Genomic DNA, 19172 nt, shown 5'->3' with positions numbered 1-19172 from the left:
CATGAGAAAATTTAAATATGCAAATGTCAATATCCTATTTTTTTTAAGTCTAATGATTCCTCTAGTTTAAGTGATACTTCTAAAAACTACTCTAATGGAAAGAAGAGCATCACCTTCTTGAATTAAAGTGAAGAGAAAAATATTTTGCTTAGAAACACATCTTTCTTTTAAAGCCGTATTCGGATCGGATTCGTTTATTTAGTTTATTTATTTAATTTATTTCACGTCTTCTCAGTTCTCAGATCTTCTCCTCTGACTCCAGAACATCCGGACAGCGAGTTTCCAGCAGGTTGTGTTTTCTACGAGTCTGGACGTCTGCGTTACGTGCGTCTTTAGATATTTCCGGAAATGTCAGCTTGTCATTATTTATCGAAAACTAAAAGATAAAAGTGACGGCGTTGAAATGATGCGAATATTAAGCAGGGGTTTATACTTGTAGCCGCCGTTATAACGACTCTTTTAATCAACCTGCGTGACGTCGCTTTTCTTTTCTGAAAGATTTTATTTTATTTCTTCTCCTGGAAGAAAAAATTGCTCTCCCAGGTTGAGCGTGAAGTCGATGTTAAATGACTTTCGCAAAAAATTTAAGTGTTTAATTTCTGATACGTGACTGAAACTCGCGCTACGAGACTAATGTCTTTTTCTTCCCATCATGAGGGACGTTGCGTGAAATCTTTATTGTGAAAATAATAAAATCTGTACCGTGTACTAGTCTACCTGTGTCAGGTTTTGTTCAGAATCGTGTGTCGTGATGTTTAATCCGAGGAATTAAAGTAGCACATGGATTTAAAATCTTCCCGAAACACCTGAAGTTATGAAGAGAAGAAACGACTCATGATGCTGAAAATGAATTTATTAAATGCTTGTAAAATCTAAAAGCCTCTTCATCAGTAAAACATCATAATGAATCTGTTATAGTGTGGTGTATAAGGCTGAATATTTCAGGTGAAGTGATGATTGTTGTAAATGTTTATTTTGTTTGTTTGTTTGTTTGTTTGTTTGTTCTCCAGACGACGGGGCCACTTGCGGTCTCGCTGCGTCCCGCTCCAGACGAGAGAGAAAAGAGAAAGTGGGCCGTAAATCCGCCTTGGAGCAGATTAAAAGAGCCAAAAAGGGCGAGAAGGTGAAATATGAGGTGAGTTCTGAGACGAGGTCGGTGAGGAAACACGCCGCGGTGGCGTTCGTTTAATTTACGTTAATCTCGTAATGTTAATATTTGACACGAGGCAGAATTTCGTTGCCTCGATTTCTCTCGTCTGAGGTGCGATATTTCTGTCTATTACTCATTACTCATTACGTAGATGTTTTAAAATATACACAAACACACACACACAAACACACACACACACACACACACACACACCCCCGAGTTAAAGTTATATGAGCCAGATTCCAGAGTACTGCTCTCATGGAACCTGAGGTGTCAAATATCCACGCAAATCCCGTCTCTGATTTAATACAACCGCCTGAAATCACAAGCTGGCACCCCAGAGCCGAAGGTTACGGAGAATCGGAGAACCCAAGCCTGCGTATAAAAATATCACACAAAAGAGCACCGCATTCCCCTGATGCAAAACCTCTCCAGCCCAAGACAAACATATTAATCAGATCAGATCCCGTTCCAGCACGTGAGCCAGAGACCAAAAAAAAATTGTAAATAATAAAAGATAAAATAAAAGATACTTGAAGATCTGCAAATCCAGAAGAGGGATGACGAGGAGTATTCCTCAGTACACTTTCCGGGCATGAGATAGAATATCGTTATCGTTATCTCAAATACTGTGATAAAAAACACTAGAGAGACGGATTTCTCTTCTCTATCTCCGCGTATTAGTCATTACGAGCTCTACCTCTTCTTACACGCTAGTAGAATTAGCAGCATGAAGTTAGCGAGTGGGAACCTCACTGCCTCCGAAAAGTTAAACGAATAAGAAGGAAGCGTTTTGGTTCACGTTGCAAACTCAAGACCTACAGCCTCGTTTCATTCGGTCTGCGTGAATTTATAAAAGAAAATAATAATACTGAAACGGATTGTAGTACAGTACCGCTCAACATCTTCATCTTGTCCAGAATTCGCAGCAGATCCGTAGCGTAACCATCTGAAGGTTTTTACCGTAAACCACCGTATATACGCGCACTCCGGTTTCCATCGCCTCTGACTCGACCACGCTCTGAACCGCGGGTTAAAATCAACTCCTGTGTGCTGCGCTTGATGTGAGTCGCACTCGCGTCTAAAGCGATTCAGAAGCACGTCGTGTGTCGTGCTGTAACAAGAAATTAATTCTGGATGGATGGATGGATGAGGAAATATATAAAATAAAATCATGACTGTTTTCTGATCTGTACAGTTAAATTGGTAAGTGTGACGAGCTCGTGCGTTTCAGGTGGATATCTGACGACAGTAGGAGCGCTGACGAGACAAATTTGTTTGTTAAATAACAATCTTAACTTGTAACGTGAAAATAATAACTGAAAATTACACTTTCTGTTATAAATCCTGATTTACGTTTCTTACAATACAATATATTGATATTACAGCGGTTCAATTTGTTGTCATTACAGAATAAATGCATTAAAATTTAATGTTTTATTTGTCGATATTTTATATGTTAGTATTGTGTTGTGAAGTCTGTATCGAGGTGCGATTCGGTGTAACTAACATGATGATTAAACTTCGAAATGAAAGTTCATCTGCTGAATTCAAAAAGTGAATCGACTCAACTTGAAGATTTTGAAGAAGTCAAGTCAAGACAATGGATTACTTTAAGTTTAATTTTTGAAAACTTATTAACTTGAGTTCAATTTCCAAAACTTATGACAGTTGGAGTTAAAGAGAAGAAATAAGTTCACGTACCTTAATGCGGCTGTGACGTTTTACAGTGCGGGCGCAGGAAATAAAATCATTTTGACGCGTATGAACTTGAAACTTGAATAAAATATTTCGTCGCGATTCCTGATACGGCGCTGATTAACCCTAATGCGTGGATGCAGGTGGAGGAGGTGAAGAGCGTGTACGAGGAGGTGGATGAGGATCAGTACTCGCGGATGGTCCGGGAGAGACAGGACGACGACTTCATCGTTGATGACGGTGAGTCAGAGACACCCGTGCGTGTGTGTGTGTGTGTGTGTGTGTGTGTGTGTGTGTGTGTTTTGGGATATATTTAACTGCGAACTAAAGCTAGATTAAACAAATTAATGCCACTGTGAGCTCCGGCTTCTACCATCTTCGTAGATTAGCGAAGGTTCCTGAGCAGGAAGAGCTTTGAGACTGTAATACACGCTTTCATCTCTTCGCGACTCGATTATTGTAACTCGCTTTATTATGGCTTGCCGGTCTCATCCATACATCGACTTCAGTTGGTTCAAAATGCGGCTGTCCGTTTGTGGGAAGTCGCAAATGTGCACACATTACACCTATCTGATCCGATCACTCAGATCTCAGACTGTCCGATCACTCAGACTGTCCGATCGCTCGGATCTCAGACTGTCCGATCGCTCGGATCTCAGACTGTCCGATCGCTCGGATCTCAGACTGTCCGATCGCTCGGATCTCAGACTGTCCGATCGCTCGGATCTCAGACTGTCCGATCGCTCGGATCTCAGTCTGTCCGATCGCTCGGATCTCAGTCTGTCCAATCGCTCGGATCTCAGACTGTCCGATCGCTCGGATCTCAGTCTGTCCGATCGCTCGGATCTCAGACTGTCCGATCGCTCAGACTGTCCGATCGCTCGGATCTCAGTCTGTCCGATCGCTCGGATTTCAGACTGTCCGATCGCTCGGATCTCAGACTGTCCGATCGCTCGGATCTCAGACTGTCCGATCGCTCAGACTGTCCGATCGCTCGGATCTCAGTCTGTCCGATCGCTCGGATCTCAGACTGTCCGATCGCTCAGACTGTCCGATCGCTCGGATCTCAGACTGTCCGATCGCTCGGATCTCAGACTGTCCGATCGCTCGGATCTCAGTCTGTCCGATCGCTCGGATCTCAGACTGTCCGATCGCTCAGACTGTCCGATCGCTCGGATCTCAGACTGTCCGATCGCTCGGATCTCAGATTACACACATGTTGTGGATAAAATGTAGGGGAGATAGAGCTTTCTCTGTTGCTGGTCCCTGGTGTCTGAATCTAAATGTCTGTTAAAAACTCATCTTTTCTCCTGTGCTTTTAATGATAGGTGGTTGGGTTGTTTTAAGGTTGTATGGATTTTAACTGCTGTATAAAAGACTATTAATGCAGCGATTAGATCTGTGCGTTAATTAGGTCTGTGCTTTATGTACAGCACTTTGGTCAGTGAAAGTTGGTTTAAATGTGCTTTATAAATAAATTGAAATTAAAAATTGATAAAGCTGCACTCCGGTACGTTCAGCTCTGAGGTCACACGGGGTCGTGATTGAGTGAGTGAGTGAGTGAGTGAGTTGAGTTTTCCGTGTTTTGTAAGTTGGAAAAAAGTGATAACGTTCCATCTATCTCCTGTTTAAATTAAAAATATATATTTTTTAAAATTTATTTGAACAGTTCTGACTCTCTTCAGGTTTCTGTAGCGTTTATTCTAATAATACTTCACGTCTGATCATACGGAGTGTGTACTGACTCATTTACTTCCTCTCTCTCTCTCTCTCTCTCTCTCTCTCTCTCAGATGGAGCAGGTTACATAGAAGATGGCAGAGAGATCTTTGATGAAGATCTGGAGGATAAGAGTTTGGAAACGAGCTCCAAAAGTAAGCTCTGAAAACGGATCGGATTTGATTTTATTTTTTTTCCCCTTTGTTTTAGCTATTGTAATTTTTTTTTTCTCCTCATAACAGACAGGTCTGGTGCTAAAGGAGGAGACGGCAAGAATGCCAAGAAAGCGTCCGTGACTAAACCCAACAGCATCAAGAGTTTGTTCTTGAACAGCAACGTCAAAAAACCCGTCGAGGTGAGCGATCGATCGCGTGATGGAGCGTGTTTTATTACTCGTACACACGTACGTATCCTTGTTCAAATCGTTTATTACGTTAATGTTTGGATTGTAGAAAAATGTGGACCTGTCCAAAGACGATCTGCTGGGAGACATTTTGGAGGATCTGCACTCTGAGGTGAGGCGTCTGATATCTGATCTCTGATGTCTGATATCAGATCGGATTTATTTCTCCAATTTTCTCTCATTTTTTGGAATAAAACACTCCGTGTGGTGCAGTTATAAGAAAATAATCAACAATGGAGCAGTAACATGAAGCAGAGTTCCTGTTAAAAAAATAATCACCACAGAGAAGTTTACTTCTAATAATAATAATAATAATAACAGCAGCACGTCCTGAAATGTTTTATTCCTTTTATACCGCAGTGACAGTCGACGATTACAATTCTGCGTGTACTAAAGAACGACACACACGTGGTTTTATCCACTTAGAGCATTTAACAACTTAATTCCTGTTCTCACTTACGTTATAGCAGCTACAAACATTCATTCTCTCACCAGCGTCTTTTTTTTTTCTCTCTTGAAGTTAATAAAGACAAAAAAAACGCAAGAAAGCGTAAACTCCTCCGTCCTGAAGATGTCGGAAAACTTTACCGCTTTCCCTCTGACTGTTACAAGGCGCTGACGCTGGAGACTCCTTCCATTAACAAGGAGCTAAATAAATGTGTTTCTACAGAAAACATGACAAACCACGACTGCGATTTTTAAAAATCGGTTTATTATTAGATGAGCGTCCGCCGTAGAAGTTCCTCTGAATGAGCTGTTGCTATAGAAACGATAACGTATTAGAACGAGCGCATTAACACGTTCATATAAACCTGTGATTTCCAGCTGGAGAAAATGAATCAACACCTTCTGACCAATCAGAATTAATTAATTAAAAAAATCTCGTTAAGGTCAAGTCTGACATGATTTGTGTTTTTATTTTATGAATATTTTTTCTCTCGCTCAGAAACCGGTGCTTCTCACTCCTCCGCCTGTCATCACCCTGAAGAAAAAGAAAGCGCTGGGATCACCCATGAACCCTTTCTCCGTCCAAACACAAAGCTCCAAGGTCATCAGCGTCTGCTTTATTTCATTTTTACGTTTATAAAACACTGCTGTGTTTTTTTTTTTTTTCCTTTTCTTCAAATGATTAATGTCTTTAATGTCGTCCTTCTTCTCATCACAGGAGTCGCCTGTAGCTCCGGCGTCAAAGCCCAAGCATGCCGTGATTCGCCCGCCTCCGTCTGATCTCACGCCTAAACCTGCGTCTAAACCTGCGTCTAAACCTGCGTCTAAACCTGCGTCTAAACCTGCCCCCTCCATCCAACCCCAGAAACCCAAGGTGGAGGAACCTGAGGAAGGTATTCACCTCTTCTCCATTTCCACAGTTCATTAGGGCTTAAATGAAATACAGGTATAATGGTGTGTTGTGGAATCAAAATACTAAAAAAAAGCAATAAATAAATAAATTTTCTCACACACGTTCTTTAAAGGTATGTGTTATTATGGAGGATTTGTGATAAAAAAAAAAGGGGGGGTCGCTAACGGTTCAGTGGGTGGTGTTTAATAAAATTTGAATTATTTATTTGTTTGTTTGTTTGTTTGTTTGTTTGTTTTTACTAATTGAGCCTGTCCATTAAATTTCCATCCGTGTACACAAAGCTCCGCCCCAAACTAGAGTTTAATTTAAATTAGCGAGGACTGTCATGACATCACTTTCAGCCATTTTACAACTCTATAATCATCTGACGTACGAGTTATAGTGTGAAGGGGCGTCGGGGGGCGTGGCTATAAAATGATTGACAGGCGGCCAAAATACAAACAAACATTCAGGACCGGAAGGCCACTGGCTTAAAGTGTTATATTTGATCATTTTTACAGAATTTTCCACATTATTTGTGCTAGCAAGAAATGAAAAATATTGACTAGTTCACCTTTAAAATAAACTATAAGGTTTTCCAAATACGTGATGCTCTAATTTTTAAGAATGGAGAGGAATTTGATTAAATAAATGAATTTTCTGGATTTTAACGAAATTCTAATATTTATGGAATAATGTTCAAGAATGTTAGCGCTCTATAGCAGATTTAAATTCAGATTAAAACTAATTTATTTGTGGTCATTAATGTTTTTTTCTTTTTTTTTTAAATTGATTTTATGATAATTTGTAGAACCTGTTAAATAAATGAATAAATAATTAACTAAATAAATAGTTAATTATTATAAATAAATAAGATTTTTAGTGTTTTTTAATGATTGTAAATCATTGCATAAATTTTCTTAAAATTTATTTTTCCAAACTAAAATGAAAAATTGCTTTATAAAACACTTAGAGCAAATATTTTTGTTTTTTATATATATATATATATTTGTAGTACGCGTAGTAGTATCTCTAGTATTTATTATTTTGTTTACGTTTACTATTATAATAATTATTAATTAATAAATTAATTTATATTTATTAATGTAAGATTTTATTATTATGCTCTAAAATAGACTCTCAGTCTATATTTTATACGTTATTTAATTTCACTAACCAGATCATTTAACTGTATGCTTATTATTATACTATAAATTTCATTAACGTTTCTTCTGTACGTGTAATTATCGTCGTTTCCTTCCTCTCAGCGTGCGACTCGTTAGATTTTGACGAGGTGGACTTTGATGAGCCGATGGAGCTGGGGACCGAGCAGCAGCAGCAGCAGGAAACGGCGGTTAAGGCGGAGACGGAGACGGAGGCGAAGCCCGGCGTTAAAATGGAGCCGAAAACCGAACCCGAGGACGAGGTGTTGATGTGAGCGTCCTTGTTCATTAGCGGCTGAATGAATGTGTACTGAATGTGCTCTGTGTGTGTGTGTGTGTGTGTGTGTGTGTGGCTGATGGACCTGGCTCTTTTCTTTTCTTTTTTTTTTCTGCAGATCAGGCATGATGGGCGACTCGTGCTGGGGGAAGATGGAGGAGGACGAGGTTGATGAATCTCCCGTGGAGGTGCAGGTGGACTCCAGTCAGCTGCCGATGGTGGAAGGAGCTGATGGAGAAACCGTGTTCCGCTTTTATTGGCTGGACGCTTTCGAGGATCAGTTCAACCGACCAGGTGAACCTCGTAATCGTTAACACGTCCGAGCTCTCTGTTCACCCCGTTGTTAAGTTTTGTTTTATTTTATTTTATTTATGGTCACGCTGGGAGGATAAGAAACTTCTGATCAGTAGAGATTGACTGTAAAAACCTGATGTGGTTCGTAGGTGTGGTGTATCTGTTCGGGAAGGTGTGGATTGAATCCGCTAAAGCCCACGTCAGCTGCTGCGTGGCCGTGAAAAACATCGAGAGGACGATGTACTTCTTGCCGAGAGAGCGCGTGAGTTCACGCACACACACACACACACACACACACACACACACACACAAAACCTATTTGGTCATTTTGATCGCTCAGGTATTTTCGAAGAGAAAAAAAAACAAAAAAAACATGGCCGCTTCCATGATCATCTTTTGTCAGGAACAAGCAGCTAACATTCCTCATCAGTGTTACAGATTTAACCAACAAATCTATCATTTGTTGATTGAATTGAAGCTAATATTTGTGTATATACGGTACAAGTCGTTTAAAGGTAAGAAGGAATTCCTGGAGGGTTGCGGAGACGTTTTTCTTTGCGTTCTCCTAGTCAGAGTTTGGAGTCGGAGAATGTTTTAGTCAAATCAAATCAAATGCAGCACGTGTCCTGACGTTATCCTGACTACAGACCGCACGTTGTCGTCCTTAACGCTCCTGCGACCGTTTAAAATAAAGATTCCCGCTTTGTTTTATTCTTTTGTATTAGACGTCAATCCAGATCCGTGTAAATATATGAAATGAAATGAAATGAAATTGCAAGCACACGTTTTTCCCACGTTTTATTATTTATTGTTTTCATGATTGATCATGTGTGTAACTGTTCTAATCGTGTATTGTTAAGCGTAAAATTAAAAAATGAATTCAAAAGTAGTGTATTGTGCACTGTTATTTTAAAAGTACTGCTATATGAACAAAAGTGCAATAACATTTGGTTTGCAAACACTTTAAACAGATGAGGTGCTTTTTACAGCAGTATTCCCTTTACATAGTAGCAGTTAAGAATTTTAATTTAAAATATTTCTTGTAAATCTCAACTTAAACGTTAATGTAGTCAAATTAAATATAAAAGCAAAGCTATCTGCCACTTCCAGTCTAGTGTGTTATAGAAAAACAAGTTACGCTCAGAGCCCCGATATATAACATTATAACACCTTCAGAGCAACAGCAAGTTAACGTTTATAAATGAACATGTCAGTGAAGAGATTTTAACTGAAAATGTCCATGTAAAAGTTCGGTACCGTTCTCCATTTTTCTGTTCCGGTTTTCCTGGTTCATGTGCGCGCTTCAGCGGTCTTAGCCCCGCCCCAAATGCTCTGATTGGTTGAGATGCGTGATGACGGACTTTCGAAATAAAGTAGTAATTTAAAAAATCTGCGTTAATGCACGATAAAATAATTGTCGGCGTTAATTAATTAATGCGTTAACTTGCCCAGTCCTAATATTTGTGTGTGTGTGTGTATGTGTATGTATGTATGTGTGTGTGTGTGTGTGTGTGTGTGTGTGTGTGGTGATTAGGATAGAATCAGCACCCTGGAAGCTTTCTTTTGAAATTTTATTCACGTTACGTATAAATAACTTTTCCCGATTTGTCTAACAGAAAGTGAACCTGGCGACTGGCGAGGAGACGGACGTTCCTGTCGGAATGATGGACGTCTACCAGGAGTTTAACAGCCTCTCGGAAAAATACAAAATAATGAAGTTCAAGTCCAAGGTAGGTTCCCGTTACATCGTCTTGCTCCTGCTGTTTTGTTTTGTTTTGTTTTTTTTAATTTAAAATTCACCTCGTGGTGTTTTCCTGCTCTGACAGAAAGTCGAGAAGAACTACGCCTTTGAGATTCCGGACGTTCCTACGCAGTGCGAGTACCTGGAAGTGCGATACTCTGTGAGTGGCGTCGCATGGCATTCGCGCGCGTGTATTTTTATTTAATGTCTATTTTTAATTTCTGCTCATTCCCCGGTTTTATTTGGCGCGTGTCCCGTAGGCCGAGATGCCCCAGCTGCCGTCCGATCTAAAAGGCTCCACCTTCTCGCATGTCTTTGGTACAAACACCTCCAGCTTGGAGCACTTCCTCCTCAGCAGGAAGATACGAGGACCCTGCTGGCTTGACGTTAAGACCCCTCGTGAGTCACGCATTTAGAAAACTTTAGAAAACGTTATGTGAGCGGAAAAAATATCAGTAATATCGATGATATGGTCTTTCCGTTCAGAGCTGTGCAGCCAGCCGATGAGCTGGTGCAAAGTGGAGGCCATTGCTCTGAGAAGCGACCTGATCTCAGTGATGAAGGACCTGCCTCCTCCTCCGCTCGTCGTCATGTCCATCAGCCTGAAGACCGTTCCCAACCCGAAGACCCACCACAATGAGGTGAGACACAGTTCTCTCTTTTCACGAGTTTTCTCCTTTCAGGTTCAGGTTGTAGATTTCGATCTCTTCCTGTTTTGTTTTGTGTTGCACAGATCGTGTCTCTGGCTGCTCTTATTCATTACAAGTTTCCTCTGGACAAGGCGCCTCCACGCATCCCGTATCAGACCCACTTCTGTGGTGAGTGACGCATTTTATTAAAAAATTCAAATAAAATAAAATAAAGTACAGACTGGGGTTGTATTTAAGGCTGAAAACAAACTGTAAAAATATATAATTGTTTGGAGAAAAAAATGCAGAAGTGAAAGGATTCAAAACTAAATTATGCTCATCCAGTCCCATGTAAAATAAATCCATTAATACATTAAAAAAATATAAAAAATATAAAAAGTTCATCATTTAACTAGCTTTTATAGTTGTCCTTAATTTATCCAGCATGTTTTTTTTTTTTTACATTAATTTAATACCATTTTTATGCTTTTTTTTTTTTCATAATTTTCATAATTTTGCCTTTACTTATTGTCACGTTTTCGTTTAATTATCAGGCTCCATTTTGATTTCTTTATCGAGCTGCACTTTAAATCAGTGAAGTGTTCTGTACTCTTAAAACAAGCAATTAGATTAGATCCGATCCACTAATCAGATTGGACGAGCGGCGTTCCGAGATCGCTCGGAGCGGCGTTCCGAGATGGGACATGTCACTGCGTGTATCGGAGCGCTTACGCGTTCTCTACGTAAAATTCCAAATCTAGCAATGGTTCATTACGCTGAAACGGTTCCTACACTTACTTACTTACTGTCAGTCAGTGCGTGCGTTACCGTGGCAACACGCAGCGCTCTATCCAGTTGTGGCTTCAAATATAAACAAATTATTTGGCCGTGTTTTGTCTGAAATGTCCGTTACTCGATATTACTTTTTGTTTATGGAACTTGTACGTATGAAAGTAATACGCGCTCGAGATCGTGCTGCTGTACCGCGGTTACCTGCGATTACCTGCGATTACCTGCGATTACCTGCGGCCTACAGCCGAATCGCACCTGCGCTGATATTCGCTACAGCAGCACTCTTGCTTAATCCTCTTAATCCTCGTTTGTTTGCTTTCCTGGTCACTGTGCGTGTGTTTTCATGTTTCAGTGGTGAGCAAACCCACAGACTGCATCTATCCGTACGACTTCAAGGACGCGGTTAAGAAGAAGGTGAGCTTTGTGTGACGCCGATCGGAGGAGTTTGTGTGCACGTGCACAATCGTAAGACGCTTTACGAACACGCTGTCTCTGTGTTTTGTTTTTATTTTTTTCGCTCAGAATGGGATTGTAGAGATTGCAGCGACAGAACGCACTCTTTTGGGCTTCTTCTTGGCCAAGCTGCACAAGATCGATCCTGACGTTTTGGTGGTGAGTGAAAATCGTGAATTATGTTTTACGAAGTTCTGGTCGCGGTTCTGGTGGTATCCTGACCTTTGATCGACTCTGTTAGGGTCACGACATCTTGGGCTTTGACCTGGAAGTGCTGCTGCAGAGAATCAACATGTGCAAGGTGCCATTCTGGTCCAAAATAGGGCGGCTGAGGCGGGCCAACATGCCCAAACTCGGGGTGAGCGAATCGTCATTACGAGTATAAGCGTAGCGTGTGGTGTTTATTGGACGTGCGGTAACACGGAGCTGATTCTGAACCGTTCCTCTCAGGGCCGAGGTGGATTCGCGGAGAAGAGCGCCGCCTGTGGCCGTCTCGTGTGTGACGTCGAGATCTCCGCTAAGGAGCTGATTCGCTGTAAGAGTTACCACCTGACCGAGCTGGCAGCGCAGATCCTGAAGACGGAGCGAGCCGTGGTGCCTCCTGAGAACATCAGGAACTTCTACAGGTTGAATGGACGCGCAGCCTATTAATTTGGCTAAATTTTTATTCATATTAACGTGATGCTAATTTGAGTTTACACTCTTTCAGTGACTCTCCTCACCTGCTCTACCTGTTGGAACTCACCTGGATGGACGCCAAGCTCATTCTGCAGATCATGTGTGAGCTCAACGTGCTTCCTCTGGCGCTTCAGATCACCAACATCGCCGGCAACGTCCTGGTGAGCTTCGGCCACTGATCTATACACTCTTACACACACACTATATTATTGTGTGTGTGTGTGTGTGTGTGTTAAATCCACACTGCTGTGTTTTAAAGTCTCGGACGCTGATGGGCGGACGCTCGGAGAGGAACGAGTACCTGCTGCTTCACGCCTTCCACGAGAAGAACTACATCGTTCCAGACAAGCAGTTCATGAAGAAACATCAACATGAACCTGTACGGAGCTTGTAGATTTTTATTTTTTTATTTATTTTTTTTTTTTACTTCCTGTGATTTCTGGTTTTAATCTTTTTTAATCTTTGGGGATTAGGGTGAGGATGATGATGTAGATGCAGGGAAGAGCAAGTCTGGGAAGGTGAGGAAGAAGGCTGCGTATGCTGGAGGTCTGGTCCTGGAACCTAAAATTGGTAAGTGTTCAGTCAGTGTGTGTGTGTGTGTGTGTGTGTGTGTGTGTGTGTGTGTGTGTGTGTGTGTGTGTGTGTGTGTGTGTTAAATCTTTATTTGTTTCCTCCAGGTTTTTATGATAAGTTCATTCTGCTGCTGGACTTCAACAGTCTGTATCCATCCATCATCCAGGAGTTTAACATCTGCTTCACTACGGTTCAGCGAGAGGCGTCCAGCTCACGCAAAAAGACTGAGGTGTGTGTGTGTGTGTGTGTGTGTGTGTGTGTGTGTGTGTGTGGAGTAAATGTGGACACTAGGTTCTTCGACAGCTCTGTTAAATTCGCAAATCTGAAGCTGTTGATTTATTTTCTGTAGCAACACGGACTGTAGTTCCTGCCGTATTAATGCGCTTATTCTAATACGTTATCGTTTCTATAGTAACGGCTCATTCACGGGGACTTGTACAGTCGACGCTCTGAGTAATCTAATCTAATCTAATCTAATAATATGCAGATTTTTAAAAAAATGTGCCGTTATTTAACAAAGAAACCCATACATATAATTGGTGGAGTTTTCTGTAAGACGACGTTTATTTAATTCCTTATTTATGGAAGGAGTCTCCAGTGTCAGAGATAAAGCTGTAAATTCGTTGTTGTCGTAAAGTTTTCTGTAAGGAGATGTTTACGTAACATGTATGGAAGGAGTCTCCAGTGTCAGCGCTTTGTACCAGTCAGAGGTAAAGCTGTAACTTTAAGTTTTCGACGTCTTCAGGACAGAGGAGGAGTTTACGTGTTTACGCTTCTTTGCGTTTTCTCGCTAATATGACGAGCTGCGATTAATAATTTTTTTTCTTAACTTCGAGAGAGAAAATAAAGAGCGGCTGGTGAGGGAACGAGTGTTTATAGCTGCTATAACATAAGTGAGAACAGGAACTAACTTGTCTCATGGATGTCCTATAACATCAAATGTACCTAAAAATGGATAATAGTTGTGGTCTATGAGGAGTAAAACACTTGGGAATGTGCTGTTATAGGAAAATAATCAACGTTATAGTAGCAACACGAACTCCGCTTCATCACTTTACACCATTTGTGTGTAATTCCTTACTTAGCGTAGATTTGTGTCTTAATGCTTCAAAATCGAAACCCGGTTTCCGTGTCGACGAAGCAGGACGATGACGCGGATGAGATTCCGGAGCTTCCGGACCCGGATCTGGAGATGGGCGTTCTTCCGAAGGAGATCCGTAAGCTGGTGGAGCGCAGGCGGCAGGTCAAACAGCTGATGAAGCAGCCTGATCTGAACCCTGACCTTTACCTGCAGGTCAGCGCACGCGGCTTTACGTCCACTTGAATGTTCTTATTGTTTGATTTTTATTATTTTTAATAATAAAATGATTTCTTCTTTTTTTTTGTGCAGTATGATATCAGACAGAAGGCTCTGAAACTCACCGCTAACAGCATGTACGGGTGTCTGGGCTTCTCCTACAGCCGCTTCTACGCCAAACCTCTGGCTGCTCTGGTCACACACAAAGGTAGAGAGGTGAGTAACACTTCCTGATACACACACACACACACACACACACACACACACACACACTCTTGACTTAATTCCATTTCAGTTAATTTAGAAAACACCTCAATGCTGTGACTTCCACGAAACTTAAGTAATTTATTTTATTTTATTTCAAACACACTTCGATGCTGACTTCCATACGCATATTTAATTTAATGTTTTTAAGCTTTTACATATATATTTTATTTATTTATGGCTGTAAAATATATAAATACTTTTTTTTTTTATGTTTTATATTGAGTTTATCAATTACTGCAAATTAGGAGTTCAATTATATTTGAGGTGTCAGTGGAAAAAATATTAAGGATCCCTGTAGATAACAGATTCTTGGATGAGTGTGTGTGTGTGTGTGTGTGAGTGTGTGTGTGTGTGTGTGTTAGTCTAAGTGTAAATACATCCACAATAGTCTAAGTGTAAATACATACGCAAAATACACCCAGAAATACTTTCTTAAATGTACCAATTTGACTGAGATGAAACTTTATTGCCCTTCATCTCCATTTCTCGCACTGAGCCAGAAGGGGGCAGCACAAACCCAGCTTTCCACCACGTTCACCTGTTTCACGCAGTACGATCCCGTCCTCCCTCCTCCTCCGTCTCCCGCCTCCTTTTGTGTATTAAGCGTTAACAAACCGTTTGACGCCCTCTTGTGCTTTTTATACCTTCAACCTTTCATCAGCTCTCCGCTCTCACGTTCGCGGGCCTGAGCGCCGAACGCTACGCACGTATTCATGTTCAGTAACGAGAGATATTATTTCTTACAGCCATAAAAGTTCTGCGTCTGTGTTCCTGGTGTGTGCAGGATTCTTAACACACTCTCACACTCTCTCTCTCTCTCTCTTTCTCTTTCTCTTTCACAAACACACACACACACACATTAGTCATTTTAAAGGCGCTGTAGTAGTGAGTGTTAGGAATAGTCGACCTGCGCGGCGTGAGATAAAGTCGGCCGGTGTTGAGCCACTTTGTTCATGCTAATACACAGCTCTCAGTCTGGCTCCATGGCGCAAATTACTCTAATTACTCCCATTATGATATTCGCTCACTGCTGTCAGCTGCTGTAGTGTGCTTTTTTTCTTCCTCCCTCTCTCCCTCTCTCCCTCTCTCCCTCTCTCTCTCTCTCTCTCTCTCTCGTTCGTTTTTGGTCTGCCAACTAAACTATATTCATCTGAAATGAATGAGAATGATGGTGGTAAGAGATTTGGCATCTGGCATACCTCTGCGTTTTTACCCCATGACGTGACTCGAATCGTAACATAACGTCTGCATTCGTGTGAAGATTTATTGATGTGGAGTGAGATTTGGCCCTCGCACCCTCGTCAAGAGCACGCAGCCTGGATTTCCTGGGATTTCTAACGACGCTCTCACACACACAGCGTGTACTGCGTTTGAACGGAACCCGGGTGTGTTCTCTTCATCCTCACTGCGGCTCTTTTAATAAAGACGAGATCACACACACACGCGCGCGGAAAACGCGCTCGGGTCCGATAGAGAGGTCGACCCGCTTCCAAATCAGCTCTAGTGAGAAAGCGATTCGACTCTGAATCGTCTCATCTGCAGGAAGTGAATCAAATATGTGATTTTTGGGTTGCAGAATATTTGAGGTAAAGGACAGAGCTGCAGAAATGTCCGATGAGACTAACAAAAAAAAAAAACTCAACTCTGGATGTGACACATAAAGCATATTAAGTTAGTTATTTCTATAATTATTGAACCATTTCTGTAGCATTTTTACGAGATCATCTTCAACCTTAGCCGTCTTTTTCTTTTCTTCCTTTCTTTTTATTTTGGTTTTTGTAATTTAATTATGCGTAATGTAAAAACCAAACCAAACTGCGCAACAAACCAAATGATCAACTTTTGCTCTGATTCAGTCTCGACAAACAGACTGATAGTTGGAAGGTCTGTAACTATAAGAGCAGCAGTTGCTAGTCATTTGCTTCGGTGTGTTTAGCATCATCTCTTAACCAGCTATTTATCAAGCTTTAAGGAGGTGAGGTTTAAAATAGTGTATATGAGCGAGGTTTATTATATGTGCATCAAATTACTTCTTTATTTATGTTTTTTTTTAGTAATGGGCGAATGGAATGTGTAAAATTCCCAGATCAATAAATGTGCTGCAAAACAGCACCATTAGATACCGCGAGTGCCTCTGGGTTGGGAATTGGAGTCATGACTGTTGTAACTAAGGTTGCGTCAATATTCTGCGCTTCTTATAATCACAAACGAGCTACACAGGGGCATGAGGAAGGAAAAGGGACAGATATTGACCCAGTTCCATGGTGCAGACGGAGCAGAAGTCCCCTCAAAGACAGAAAGGGAACAGCAAAGGAATACCGTGTGTGAAAAGCGGCCACTTCTGCCACAGTGGTGCACGTGGTGGTGTTGGTTCCTCACAGCTCTCGGGTTCATTTTAACATTTTGTTGTGTGTGGGTTTTCCAGTTTCCTCCCACTTCCCAAAAACATCCGTGTGTGTATTTTGTCGGATGGCATCCATCCAGTGTTTCTGGGATAAGCTCCAGATCCGTCGCAACCCTGATCAGGATAAAGTGCTTACTAAAGAGGAGTAGGATTTCATACTGAACGCTTCTAGAGAGTCAAATTTTATACGTAAGGAATAAAAATACTCTGTGTCACGCTGCTACAGGAAAATAATCACTGACCCAGTGGTGATGAAGCGGAGTTACTGTTACCACCCGGACGTTGATTATCTTCACTGTAACAGCACACCATGAAGTGTTTTATTCCTCTTATACTACGGCAATTTCTAACGAGTACGATTTGTTTATTTATTAAAATTTGACACATTATACTCTCTTTCTGCTTTTAGTCGCATTTAACGTACGTTTCAGTTGCGTCTTGCATCGTTCCCTCACCAGCCTCTCTCTTTTTCTCTCTCTCATGAAGTTAATAAGAAGAGAGAAACTGCAAAATGTAAACTCTTTAAGGTTTTTGATATATTCAGAGAAGTCACAGCTTTCCCTCTTACACTGGAGACTCCTTCCGTAAACGTTAAATAAATGTCTCCTTACAGAAAACTAACTATTAACATATCTATGATTTTTAAAAATCGGTTTATATGGAGCGTCCGCCGTACACGTCCCTTAGAATGAGCTGTTACCATAGAAACTGTAACCTATTCAAACGTTTGCAGCGGCACTACTGTCACAGCTGCTGTCCTAGAAAATTAATCAGCACCTTCTGACCAATCAGAATCCAGAATTCAGCAGCTCTGTGGTGTGACTTGCAATATTCATCGCATGCAGTAATGTTACGAGACGCTTTAGATGCTAAGGACAGCAATTCAGGAAGGTTGATGAGTCTTTCAATAAAATTGCTTCAGAATGCAATCGATGGTCTGGCTCTAAAGCGTTATGCATAAATAATAGCACCCTTGTGTCTGTCTATTGTTGCCATTTTAACTCCAAATCATATTAATTCAACATTGTAGGATGTTTAATTTTCCCATTTCTTAGAGAATTTATCATTCTGATTCTTTCTGTCGCTTGAGCATGGACGGTTTCTTCTTGAAGCACTACCGAAACACGTCACCAAGTGGAGACGGCGAGTAAAATTTACCCTTTGGATTAAGGAGGAGTTGGGAAGTCCCCCTTCTAGCTGTCCAGCCTGATCTCCTCCGGGTTTAGGGTTTTAACTAACGGAAGCGAGGAGTGACTCTGAGCACTCTGACCTTTCTGGAGAAACATTTGTTCTGTGGTGAACCCTGTGCTGGCTTGGCATGCAGAGTATGGCGCTGAACACGGCTTAGTGTTACATGTAGAGGGATCTGTTGTGATTGATGGGCCTCTGTTTTATTTCGGGACCTTTGTGCCGAGCCCTGGTGTGAAGTACGGGGCTATAGCTGAGCGGGCGGAGGGAGGAAGACGGGTTGGGGGGGTTTAATCGAGCGAGGTGGTCAGTCGCGGAGCTGCTGATGGTTGCGGAACGTCAGTGAGCTTGACCTCCGACCCGCTCTCGTCTTCCTTTAGCTCCAGTTTGGCGGAGTTAAAGAAGGGGAAAAACTAATCCTCGGTATCCCGTGCTGTAAAAACAGACGAGGCTCACCTGACCCGAGTTCAGCTGGTGCAGGAGATGTGGTCTAAGTAATCGCTGCTTCTCTGATCCTATACTCAGAACCACAAAGGTCATTTTTAACCTTTCCCGGAATAAAACGTAAGCGGTGACCCGCCTCCCCGGGGTTATTACTTCTGTCTTTAGTGGAGGATTTTCTCCTGATATTACTGGACTTAACAAATAGTCACGGGGCCACGGGACATTTTTGGATTTGATGATGACAGTCAGCCCATTGAGCTTTATTTAGTCCAGTGTGATGAGCCTGTTAAATTAATGTCTTCTCCATAACCTGTTAGGGGCTGTCTCATTCCTTTCAGATCACATTTGAAATTTAATTCCTTAAAAGCATTAAAAGTAGCACTGCATGTGTTTTAACTTGTAGACCATGGACGGGAAAATTAGTTGATTCAAATTAAAAGAAAATTGATGTAAAACACCAAAATGTTTTATTCTTCTTGTACCACAGCAATTTTCCGACAACTTCAAATTTTTTTTTTTAAATTTATTAAAGAACAAGAAGTCATCTCTCACCAGCCTCTTCTCACCTCTCTTCTTTTCTTTCTCTTGAACTTACCGAGAAACCGCAAAATCCTTAAGCCTTTTCCGTGTCAGAAAATTCAAAGTTACAGCTTTACCTCTGACTG

General features: G+C 41.4%; 1 protein-coding gene across 1 annotated transcript in view; it reads left to right on the top strand.

Annotated features, from left to right (window-relative positions):
* The window catches only part of pola1 (polymerase (DNA directed), alpha 1), a 56467-nt gene that overhangs the window by 845 nt on the left and 36450 nt on the right, over positions 1-19172 (top strand). Inside the window, 25 exon segments of the mRNA XM_053228118.1 lie at positions 1011-1135; positions 2992-3088; positions 4640-4720; positions 4808-4920; positions 5018-5080; positions 5915-6016; positions 6134-6308; positions 7576-7741; positions 7866-8041; positions 8191-8303; positions 9658-9771; positions 9868-9942; positions 10043-10181; positions 10269-10423; positions 10516-10600; positions 11556-11617; positions 11726-11815; positions 11898-12014; positions 12107-12282; positions 12366-12495; positions 12594-12713; positions 12808-12904; positions 13012-13136; positions 14052-14201; positions 14298-14420. Coding sequence (XP_053084093.1) covers positions 1011-1135; positions 2992-3088; positions 4640-4720; positions 4808-4920; positions 5018-5080; positions 5915-6016; positions 6134-6308; positions 7576-7741; positions 7866-8041; positions 8191-8303; positions 9658-9771; positions 9868-9942; positions 10043-10181; positions 10269-10423; positions 10516-10600; positions 11556-11617; positions 11726-11815; positions 11898-12014; positions 12107-12282; positions 12366-12495; positions 12594-12713; positions 12808-12904; positions 13012-13136; positions 14052-14201; positions 14298-14420 — 2969 coding nt within the window.

Source organism: Pangasianodon hypophthalmus, chromosome 22 (assembly GCF_027358585.1).
Source record: "Pangasianodon hypophthalmus isolate fPanHyp1 chromosome 22, fPanHyp1.pri, whole genome shotgun sequence".
NCBI classification, from domain to species: Eukaryota; Metazoa; Chordata; class Actinopteri; order Siluriformes; family Pangasiidae; genus Pangasianodon; species Pangasianodon hypophthalmus.
Note: the sequence above shows the minus strand (reverse complement) of the source record. Positions and strands in the feature narration are given on the sequence as shown.